General features: G+C 44.9%; 1 protein-coding gene across 1 annotated transcript in view; it reads right to left on the reverse strand.

Moving 5' to 3' along the window:
* The window catches only part of zfpm2a (zinc finger protein, FOG family member 2a), a 141,741-nt gene that overhangs the window by 50,795 nt on the left and 78,809 nt on the right, over nucleotides 1-12,137 (reverse strand). Inside the window, exon 5 of the mRNA XM_068760519.1 lies at nucleotides 4,321-4,445. Within this exon, the coding sequence (XP_068616620.1) occupies nucleotides 4,321-4,445 (125 nt within the window). The remainder of the gene's footprint in view (nucleotides 1-4,320; nucleotides 4,446-12,137) is intronic.

The raw sequence follows: 12,137 nt of genomic DNA on the forward strand, positions 1-12,137 counted from the left end.
CAGAACACATAAAGACCAGATTTCCAGAGAATCTGGACTCAATTACGGTGCACCTTGACTAAGCCTCAGCAATTAGCATTGGTAAGGCATCGAACAAGAGGCAACAACACCCTCATCAACACACATTTACAACAGAGCTCCAAATCTGCTGCTCATTAATAGCTTGCCTCCCAATCAATTATTAACACCTACAATGGGAGCCAGGCTCGCAGGGGCCAGGCCCCTTACTCCAGACAAGCCCTGTGCCACCAGCGCTTCCCGGCTCCGTCCAGGATTGGCAATTACCTTTTTTTAAAGGCACCTGCTACTCAATAGCTTCGACCCAGACTGTTAATTTAGCCTCTCGATTGCAGACATTCATGTCTGAGTGTCACTATTAATTTGTGTTAATTTGGGGAGTGTGGGGAAGCCAGTCGGAGGCGTTGCGTCTGAAGCCGGCTGGATGTGCTCGTCGCTCACCTGCACCAGGGCTGCAGCCGTAATTGGAGTCTAATGGTCTGATTGATCAGTGTGAGAAGTGAGGGATGAGACGGTGTTCTGGCCGCTCCATCAGTCAGACGGAGAGGAGAGGAGCCGGGGAGGGCGCTTGGCTGTATTTCGGTTACTTGGTTCTAGCCTTTTCCTGACCCATGCAGCAATTCATCAGTTCAGACTTTGCTCTGTCTTTAAATCCAGTTGAAAGCATTCCGTCTCTCCGATGAGATGCCTGAGCTGCACTTTGTTATTATCTTTATAAATATCCCATGTTTAAACCAGCCCCATAAATCGTCTATACATGCCTGTGGAATAACACGGCAGCAGGAGCAGGTGTACGGTTTGTCCGGTTCATTGTAATGTGAGTGAGCTAACAGGTCTGCAACAGGAACAGCTACAACTCTCATGCCAAGCTGAGCCCCTGGGCTCTGCAGACCTGCCACTGTCGACCCATCAGCTGTGAAATCTGCTTTCCCCTTTGATAAACGGTCGAGATGTGACCCTATCTCTGTCCTGCAGATGCCCAGATTTAAGGCTTTTGGCCCTCTGGTTTTTTCTGCTTCCTCTCACTCTCTCTCTTTTCATTCATTCTCTACCAAGCTTGACACCTCTCTTTCCACATCTGCTTGGACAACAGCATGCATGCCCCTCACTTTCTTCCGCGGCGTGACCCATCGCTGCTGAGGCCTGTCCAGCAACAACCAGCGCGCCTCAGCCTCCTCACCACAGCACATAACGCGAGGCCAGCTGCAGCTTGTGCTCCCATTTTGCACCTCTAGAGACCAGCAGCCCACTCCTCCTCCTCCCGTCCTAACTCACCCCTCCATCAGAATCTATCCGGACCTCACATACGCTCTCTTAAGGGCTCTATATATACACCAAAGTAGGGCTCCTATCTCCTTTAATGTAAAATCTACTTAAATTCACTGCATTTTCATTATTTATTGTAAGGAGTCATTACACTTTAGTCCCTCTCTGGGCGTGAAGCCAAGGCGTGAGAAACAGGATCCATACACCTTAACAAGGCAGCGCGACAAATATTACTTGACCTCTAAAAGCCATATCTTAAATGCTGTGCCTGGATGAAGGCATAATATATGTTTGATTTCAGAGGGGGGGGGCATACCAATATCTCACCAGCGGATCATGTGTTTCAAGCATGAGAGCGGTGTCGCTGCCGCCATATACCTGGTAGCCTTCGGGTAATTCACTCACCTCCAAGGTTTCAAGAAATCTAAGAGGGTAAAAGGAGATTTAATAGTCTGTGGAGGTCACACCTCATAAGAATGAGTGAGAGTGCCTCCTAGCTGAGGTAGAGGCTGATGAAGCAACCAGTCCTTATTTCTACCTCAAGCTCTTTCTCCAGCCTTCTGACCCCGCCGTGCAGCACCGTCCACCCTGACGCCATCGTTTTTTTCTCTCCTCACCCTCACATTTACCTTTCCTCCTTCCCTCTCCAGGTGAGGCATCTGCTGTTTGTTCCTTTCTGGGTGTCTCAGTGTTTTAAGATTTCCACAACTCCCTTGCCTACTGTTGGATAAAAAAAGAAATAATAAAAAAAATACTGAGATAAATGCAGTACTATATTAGGAATGGTGCCAACAGCTGCATGTTTAACTAGGCAACAGCTCAATAAATAGAGGCTTGAGTATGAAAAAAAGAAAGAAAAGAAAGAAAACCATGCTACTGTAAGAGAGATGATTCTCTAGAGCAAAAAAATCGAGTTGGGTTTTTTTTTTGTGGTGCGTCCTGAAAACAAAGTAGAAAGCTATGCTGAACCCTGAAAGCAGCAGGCTCAATAAAACAAAACATGCCAGTTGGAGTTGACCTAGCCTTTAATGAGAGAAAGTGAGATGCTGCTAACAGCCAGTACCCTGTTTGAGTAAAGAAACTTTAGTAAAAGGAGAGGGCAAGCAGCAAAGCATTGAAAGGACCCAGGAGAATATACACACATGAGATCCTCTAAGGCAATATGCCAAAGCGTCTTCTACTGATTTTAATTGCGAGGCGAGTCTGGCATATTCTGTAACCCCTCCACAATCTATTACAGGTGATGACCAGCACCTGCTTGTGTAAGGGGGGGGAGGAAGAAAAAAGAAAAACACCGGGATGAACTGGAAATGAATTCCTCAGAGGACAGTTAGTTAAGATCGTAACACTCTTGCCAAGAGCAACAATCGGTTTAAGAGTCTAGTTCAGCAATTTGTGAAATGTGCGTCTACAAAGAGCGCCTGAAACAAACAAATTCAAAAAGGCGTTTCATATGCCATTAACAGAGATTGTGAGGGTTATTTGAGGGACAGATGAAGGTTGCTTTTGGAGGCCTTTCAGGGAAATTCATGCCGCGATAGCGGGAGAAATATATGGAGTGTGTTACTTTAGAAGGCAACTTGAGGTGTTGCTCTGTCAAATCACTTTTCCGCCCAAGGATAACTGGCTTTACCCTGAGAGAAGCCGTATTTCATGGCTATAATACAGCTTGAGTTATTTAAAGCCACTGATGACTTCAAAACCGTGAGGGGGAGCTTAGAAAACACTCCAAAACTGCTCTGAAAACAATTTAACAAAGTTATGCATTTAAGGAATTTAGGAAAAAATGGTTGGGGGTGGTGAAAACCTCTTATGGACTTTTCCTTATGTTTCTTAACAGGATGAACCGGCACTTGGTTACAATTTTAATAAGACTTTCTTAATTAATGCAAATGCAGAGTGGAATATGAAACCCACGGAGGACCTGTTACTCTACAAGAGCAGTAGGTCAACCTGAGCCTCTTGTTTCCATGGCTGCGAAAAACAAAGTTGGACCAAATAGAATGATTTGCCTTCAGGTTTTATCAAACCCGATAGTCTCAAAGTACTTAGTAAGAAGACATGCATTCTAAAAGGTCTTAACTAATGGTGTTTGATCATTAAACCAATCTTTAATCATTTATACAAGCAAGCCAATAGCCATTGCATCATTACGTTTCCATCAATGGTTCGTGATCATCTCCTCTACAATCGTGTATCTGCCTCGCGGGTCACGCGGCTGTTGGATCCTATCCCGGCTGACTACGGGCAAGAGGTGGGGAACGCCCTGGATGAGATGCCAGCTCATTGCGGTAACACGAAAGACAAATAATCACTTACGCTCTGATTCAATTTTTGTATAACCAATTCACCAAAAGCTGCGTGCTTTTGGAGGTGGAACCTGGAGAAAACCCACGCGGACACGGGGCGATCATACCATCTCCGTTAATTTTGGGTAGGTTTTTTATCCTGGGCGCTTTGGAGCGACTTGCGTCATCATTGCTGTCACCATCTGTATCATTGAGCTTCTTTGAATCCTTAGATTTGTTCATACACGGATTTTGTTGCCGGTGTTTAAAGAATGGCAAAGCACTGCTGACTCTAAGTCATGTTCATTTGACCAACCTGCATCTTTATACTGTGCTAAATCACAATTATAAAACAAACCTGTTGCCTCTTACCAAATATTGAAATGGGTCATGCAAAGCAGCTTTCACAGAGAACATGCATGCCCATGATCGGGTCTAAATGAACCTCATCTGAGATCCTTCAGCTGTCGTCTCTCAGCCATCCCACATTAGAAGCTGAAGATCACGGATGATCAGCGTCTTTATTCTTTTTTGGGGGTTCAAAATCTGGAACAACGTGCTGAACAAGACGTGTTTTCTGAAGCTTGAGCCGTCTGAACGTAAATCAATTCTTGAATTGGAGGAATTTGCTTTTCACACTTTACCTGAAGGCGAGCAGGTTTTCTACTTCATTTCATTTTTGTAGTAAGTTCATGATGAAAAAAAAATATTCGGGATGATACAATAGTCAAGCAAAACAAGGACGTACCAGTGTGACGCTCTCAGTGCCCATCTCGATCTTCCCTTCGAAGGGTCCCCATGTTGTCCCGACGGGGAGCTGCTGTCGGCTGTGGATCCGACGCTCACCATCTTTAAGGAGTCCATCCAGCTCCCCTAAAAAAAAGACACCGGATCCCAAAATAGTTAGCTGCGGTGCTCCACATATAGCACACGACTTCCACATCAAATCACGCCGACATTGTCTCCCTCCCGACACCTATGTGTGTGATAACATGACAGCCTCAACCCCCCCCCGCGCAAGAAGTGAAGGTTAAAGTCAAGCCGTTTCAAAGTGGATAAGCAAATCGAGCCCACATCTATCTGATGGCGTTCCCCCGACACACAGCACGCTAACCTTGCTTGAGAGATGTCTCGTGTTGAGATAATCGCTGTGAGACAGTGCAGACTTCCTGGCTGGCAAGAGCAGGCCTATTTCTGCTGTTCCAGGAAGGCCGGGCCCTTGTTAGCGCAGTGCAGAACTCCGGTTAATTAGCAGTGAAACCGGATAGCACTGTGAGAACAACCGGTGCTCACCTCCCTGACACTAACCGCCCTATCTCTTAGATTCAGTGTACTTTTTCAGGATGGTGATTAATCAAAGAGTTATGATAAACCATACTGGACATGGTTTTTCTTTTGGGAGGGGAATTTTCTCCGTGTGTGTTTATGTGCCGGAGTCTCAAAGGAAAGGTATGCAGCTCTCAAATGTGCTTTTCAGAGCTGATGCCTTGAAGTCTAGTTAGATGAGGCTTATTATTAAACGAGGAATGATTCACTGCAATGGTGGTTTCACTCCTGAAATACAATCCAAGGTCTTATATCTTGTAAATCTTAATTCTTGTGCATTGAAGTACACTCAGTACAAACACACAACAAAATGATGTGTGTCTGTGTTTTAATGAATCGTTTACATTTTATCTGGTTAATTCTTTTCCCCAAAATGCAATTATGCAAGCGCACTGAAGAACGTTCCATGACACACGTACAACCAGTTATTATTTACATAGGCTGCTTCTCTAAGAATCTTTATTATCCTTTATATTTAAATATCCGTCTTGCTTTTGTTTATCTTTTTCTTTTGTTTATTGACAACGACTGCCTGTAACTAGCCTGATCATCCAAGAAAAAAAAAAGTGATTTCACCCTGCAAACAAAACGAAGTAATCTGGACCTTGATCCAGGGGAGGTTTCACACCTGACATTTTGTTCTGGCTCAAACTGGATGGTCTGGTCCAAATAAAGCTGTTGACGTCTATTTAATTCTCACCCTGTCAACTAATTGTCACGACCAGAACTGGGACCCAAACGCACGACTCCAGAAGCAATGTCCAATTCAATAACGTTTTAATGCAAAGTATCAGCAGGAATCACTCTCAGAGAAATATAATTATGACCGTGATAAAGAACAAGAGAGAGGAGGCGTGAGTGCCAAAATAATACGTGAAGTTGGAAAAACACAGACACAAGACAAAAACTAAAAGTTTTTAGACACTAATGAACACAATCGATATTCTGATCTACTTGAACTGAAGGAGCAAAACGTTTGCAGGTGATGAACCTGCCGCATGCGCAAAATACTCATGTGTTTATAGGCAGGAGTTTATTTTAAGAGCTGTCAACGGTGAGTCGTCTGACGTATTGTTCAGTTCATTTGTGTCCATGTTGACTGAGCCGAAGTAATCATGAACTTTCTGGTATGCCTGTGGAATAATAAGCTATTCAGCTCTGCTCCACGGGGTAAATATCAGCCATGTATCTGCGGCACGCCGTTGTGTCTCTCTGTTGTGCTCGTATGGAGATGTGTGCTTCTGTGCTTCTGTGCATGTGTAAGCACGATTGAAACCTCAGGCTAGTGTCATTACCTGCTACAAATGACATTTTGAACTTGTACTCGTCTGCGGTGGTCAGTCCGGTAGCAGTTAAAATCTAAATGTCACCCATAATGCAAATCTGCACCCCTGCGACGCGAGCGCATGGTCAAAGCATTGGGACGTTTTAGAGGAAATACATGCACGGTTTTTGAAATAGTCTTTTAAAAAAAAAGACACACGAGACAATCTGGACTGTGTTATCTCATTGATTCTTTCCCGCTACGTCCCCTCCTGTGTTCCTGCGGCACGCTGTCTTCCTGGTGCTGCAGTGGAAGGTGGGTGAGCTCATTACACAGAAATAATTAAACATTGGTGCACAGCTGGTCATCATCACGGCGAGCAACAGCCACCGCTTGATGCATTCTGTTTGTGCTCAGATAAGAGGCACGGCCTTTAGCCGCTTGGATGCAAGTTCCTGTTTAGCCCCGCTTGACAAACAACTCAAGCTTTCTATGGCCAATAATTCTGATTCCTGTCCTTCTCTCTCTTTTCTTTTGGAGTCAAAAGGGAATAATGGGCAGCGTAGGTGAAAAGTGGGGGAGAAAGGGACAGGAGTCATGTTGTGTCGTTTGTCGTCCGCCATGTTTAGGTGGCGGTTGTGCCCATTGCCTGAGGACTTTGCAGGCTTGCAGATGGCTGGTCACATCTGTTGCAGACACGAGTGGAAGATCTGCACAAAAACACCCTTGGATGAGTAATGAGCTCACTTCATGCTCTATCTCTGTGAGCGTTTGCAGGTTCACTCACATATAAAGTAATGCGATTTTATGTGCGGGTAATTATGGCAGCAAAGACTTTTGATCATTGTGATGATAAATCACATCACAAATACGTTTTGTACAAACATAGCAGACAGAAGCAGGAAGAGAACCTGTGGTCGGCCACGAGGAGATTTAAAAGCCTCTAAATTTAAAAGACTTAAGAACCCCAACCCTCCATATCCCAACCAACCCTGCTCTGCCACCTTCACCCTCTGCACCCACCGACACCTCCTCAACCACCACCCCTCCCTCGATAAGATCATCATCTGTCGCTAGACTCTAGTCTAGAGTCCGTTCCTGCACTGTACAGATACTTGGCAGACCAATGAATGTCCCTTTGTGTGGAGAGATCCTCTTCAGATGGCACCCAAGATTCTCCATGCTGGCATCTGCTTGTTTTGTTGTTGTTGTTGTTGTTGTTGTTGCTTCATTTCAATGAATAGGTGAGGACGTCTGATAGAGAGACCTTAAAAGGTTTTCTGTCGTGAAATAATGTTATCATATATAATTGAATCAAAATCATGTTCTCCTTTATATTCTATATATCAGCTAATGTGAGGAAATGATTGAAGTTTTATGATCTATATACTGACTGATTGATTATATACATGTTTTCTATGGCTGAATGCTACAATAATTCTCTATTGATTGTTGATTCCTGAAGTCTTTAACCATATTTCCTACACTTTCCTATAATCTTAGGAATTTGGAAGCTGTGACAAATAACGTACTCAACTTGCAACTGCTGATTAGTTAAAACATTTACTCGAGCCGTTCTCCGTGTGTATTTTACTTCTCCAACGAGTTCAAAGACCCAGCTTCAAGAGGCAGAATCCGCCTGCAGCATAGTAAAATCTTGATCAATGATCAAGCTCATGTTTTACTTCACCATTTTCCCGTTATCTTGAGCATCCTTACTGTAAGGACGGATGCAACTGGGAGACAAAGGACGATGAGACAAGTGGGAAAATGCGTTTGAGCTTCACGCAGCTGATGATCCCCGTTGATATCGAGCAGCACCTTTGAATCAAAGCAAATAAATGACCGCTGTTCAAAGTTCAATATCCTGTTCGAGGCAATTCACAGATGTCTCGCTGAGCCCCAGTCATCTCCAGTGACAGGCCGCGTTATAGAGCCAGCAAATGGGCTATAAATTAATACACCATAAGAGAGGCATGTGGGGTGAAATGAAACGCCCTGTATCGGTTCAACAAAAGGTGCCACATCTTTAAAGCAGATATGCGATATGGAATTTTACAGCTGAAGGAGAAATGTCGCAGAGCTTTGATAAGAGAGCGATGAACTTTCTCCACCCCTTCCCAAACCACTATTATCAGGTCCCAGCTGGCAAAATGCATCATGTATACCACACAGCCCACACTATTATCTCTGAGAAAGACCCTGGGTTTCAAACAGTGGAAGACCCCCACCATATCTGTGTCCTCCTCACCCACCACTAAGCCCCCCCAGCCCAGCGTGACTAGATGACGCCTGCCTGTGGGCCCCAGGGGGTGGCAAGAAAGTTTGCTCAGGACAAAGTTTATTTGGGAATGGTCAGCGCTGGTTGTATGGATAAGTGGGTGTATTTTCTGAATTTTTTCAAAAACACATAATTGAATGATGAAATAGATCATTTTCATAATATCCCTGAACGACGAATCCGCCTTAAAAACGTGATTGTTTTGGGAAGCATGCTTATTCTCTTTCTGATGGAGCGTTAGACAAGAGGAGTGATTCCATTGTCGTATCTGTCCCAGTTTAAATCATCAATACAGCTTGAATTTGGTTAGCTTAGCATAGCATTGTGACAAGCAATGGATGGAAAGCGTTCGTCCAGGGCCTTCAACCATCAGCTATAAGGCTCACCTCTCCCATATCCATCTCCTTTGTTAAATATGATAGGGGGTCATGAAGAAATAGTTTCTTTGCCGTGCTAAGCAGCCAGATTTAAAGGTGCAGTCTTCTTATTTATAGGTGTAAGATGGCACTGCGGCGAGTCAGAGCTAAACATATTCACTTCTTACCTTGGTAAATAAATGAAGCATGCTTCCTGCATGGTGTCGATCATAGGAAGATAACTTAAATCATTTAAGGTTTAAGAGTCGTCCATCATTGATACCTCATAACAATGATGAACTCAGTATTTACGGAGTGATCAAAATAAAACTCAGGATTCTGAGTTTGATCTGCACTCATTTAAGTATTAAAGGCATGAGGCAGGGTGGAATAGCACACACACACACGCACACACACACAGTACATTACCGCAGCAGAGGATGTTGTTTGGTGTCATTGAACAATTGAAATATAACAGTTGTCAACGCTCTGTTTCATCAGAGGCCTGGCATCGTCAGCAGCACGCTCCCTGACAACAATCTCCGAGACATCCATCTTTGGAGAAGCGCAGCAATTTCTACCGAAAGTATGTGTAGAGAGACAGCAAAACTTAAAGAATGACTGTCTTCACACAGAGATATCACTGTATCGCTGAAAACATCTAGAGGACACACACCACTCCAGCAGGAATCTGATTATTTTAAACGCTTTCCTTAAAAACTTCCGAACCATGAAAAGGACGATACTCCACCTGAGCGTGTCAGGGCGAATGAGTAATTGGTGGTATGTGCGTTGGGGAGGCATGTAGTTCAGACAGATGGATGGATGGACTTTAGCCAGCGACAAAAAGAAGCTGCAGCTTCATGTGTTCAGCCTCGTCATAAATTCCGTGCAGGAAGCGCAGCATGACAAATAGATATATGTGGGAGCGATTGGTTCGAAGAATCTTTGCCTGCGCTCTGAAATTCCTAAACAAACAACGTTACTTTTTTTTTTACACACAACACAAGTAAACACGGCTACCTCCCACTCTTGATGTTCTGCAGTTAATTTTAGACTATTTTTAAAATACTCCTGAATCTCCTCCCAAGTCAATTACCAGGCTTCAACTTCCCCTGGGTAACGGGGAATTCTTGCTCCCCCCCCCCCTGGGTGACCTAGTTGTCTTTTGTGAGTAGGTTTTAGCTGGAGCAGTTTGACAGTCAACAGATAAGATGGATTAAGGTTTTCTTTTTTCATCCAGTTTTGATGTGAACAGCGTAAAAGCGGGTTAAATCATCGAGTTTCAGGAGTATTTTTAAATGCCTGGAGATAGTGCGATAAAGAAGTTAAACCTAAGACTTGGACCGGGGAGGTCAAGGTCGAGGCTTTGGAGAGCAGCAACCGGGTGACGGCGGCCAGCTCTCGTCTCGCTCAGAGCGAGCTGATTGCTGCAGCCGAGCCCACCTCTCATCACTCCCAGAAAAGATACACGAAAGGAGTGAAACAAAATCTGCTGAGAGCTTGACGGGTGGCATCAAAGAGCAGAACACCCTTTGCCTTGTGTGGGTGCCTGTGTGTGTCTAAGTAAGCATGTGGTATGTGGTGGTGGGAGGGGGGGTTAATTCCTGCTCGCATTCTATTTCTATTGCATGCATGAATGAGATGTGTGTGCGTCTGTATGTAAAATATTGTTCCTCCATGAGCAACTAGCTCCATAATTATGTTTTGATTGTGAGTGCTAAAATAAAACAGCAATTAATCTGTTGATGTGAGACAGAAAATAGAAGTGCAACGCACACCCGGTTTACAGAGCGCTGCAACATTAAAACAAAATCACACTTCATTTCATCATTTGCACACCTCCTCAGCCACCTCCCCTTCCCTCCCTCCCACCACCCCCAAACTTGATCCGAGGCGTGCTTAACATGCGCGTATAGGAGCCGGCAGCCGTAAAGCCACGTGGCGCCACCCAGCCAATCCGGAATTCATTTGAATGTTTAAACCAACGGCGTGATGAAGCCGCTTGAGCACAAGAAAAGGTGAAGAGGCGATCGCAATGACAAACAAATCAGAACGATGCACCCAGTCAAAAGCCACATGTACCTTGTTTGCTTATCACATGTCACATCTGGCCGACGCTGAGAGGTTTTTGGTTCCAAATATTTCTGAGGGAACATATTCCTGCGTTTTGTGGCCGTCTATTCCCCCACCGCTCCTCATGTTGGTGACAGGGGAGAGTAATCCTATACACAGGCTGCTATTGTGAAATGAGAAACTAGCCTCCTTCACTGCCAGAGACCAGATGCACCTCTCCCTCTCTCTCTCTCTCTCTGTCCTAATCTGTAAACGACTTAAAGGAGCCTTATCTCCGGGCTCTTCTGCTTCATTTCATGCTTGATTTACTTTAATTTGTCTGATAGGGCACAAGGATTTGGAAATGGCCCATCTTTCGGTGGAAAATGTTCTGATTTTTCTCCGGCATTGTTATGTGGAGGTTTTTGACTTTTCTCTTCCCCTCTCTTACTCCTCTTTCTCTATTCCCCATCTCCATCTCTTTCCCACTCTCCATCCCTCTCTCTTTCTTTCTCCATCATGTCTTTTTTTCCTTTTTCTTTTGAGATGGGTTGGGGTGGAGGAGGAGGAGGAGGAGGAGGGTCTTGCACCGGTGCAACAGTCTGTTTGAGTGCATTTAGATTCAAGCCACCGCAGCAGGAACAAGTTTTCCATGAGGTGTGATTTAGTGATGGGTGCCTGCGACACTGGAGTCATGTTTGCCTTTCAGATCCACAGTGGGCGCAGAGCAGCCGAGTGCTTCAAACCACAAAGATCTTATGTTTAAGTTAAGAGGCGACTGGCCCTCCAGTTTAGCAAGCCGGTGAGCGGCTGTTGCTGATAAAGTTGCTGCACAATGAAGGACGGGGACAAGTCTACAGATGCCGCCGGTTCTTTTTCTGCTGGTGGAACTCAAGCACTTGCATGGCTGTCTGGCTGCTCCCATCACCAAGGCCCCCCCCCACCTCTTCCATTTAGTGACTGAATGACAGGCACTGAGCTATGATCAGAGAAGCCCATATCTTACCAGATCCTGAATAATCTCCATTCCCACCCACCGATGGCCAAGCCCCAGAGGCAGCACAAAAAAAAGGGAAAAGGAGATAGGAGAATGGAAAGAGCGGTCCTGTGTACATCGAGATGCGACGTGGTTCCACTGGGCTCCTCGACAGGCTCACTGTGGCAATAACCTAAATTCAGTCCAGCTGACTAATCTGAACGGTGGACGTCGCAATCAAAGATTTAACATTCAGATCTGCAAAGAACTGAAGGAACGATAAGAAACACACCCCACTGGCGAGTTA

Source organism: Brachionichthys hirsutus, chromosome 3 (genome assembly GCF_040956055.1).
Source record: "Brachionichthys hirsutus isolate HB-005 chromosome 3, CSIRO-AGI_Bhir_v1, whole genome shotgun sequence".
NCBI lineage: Eukaryota > Metazoa > Chordata > Actinopteri > Lophiiformes > Brachionichthyidae > Brachionichthys > Brachionichthys hirsutus.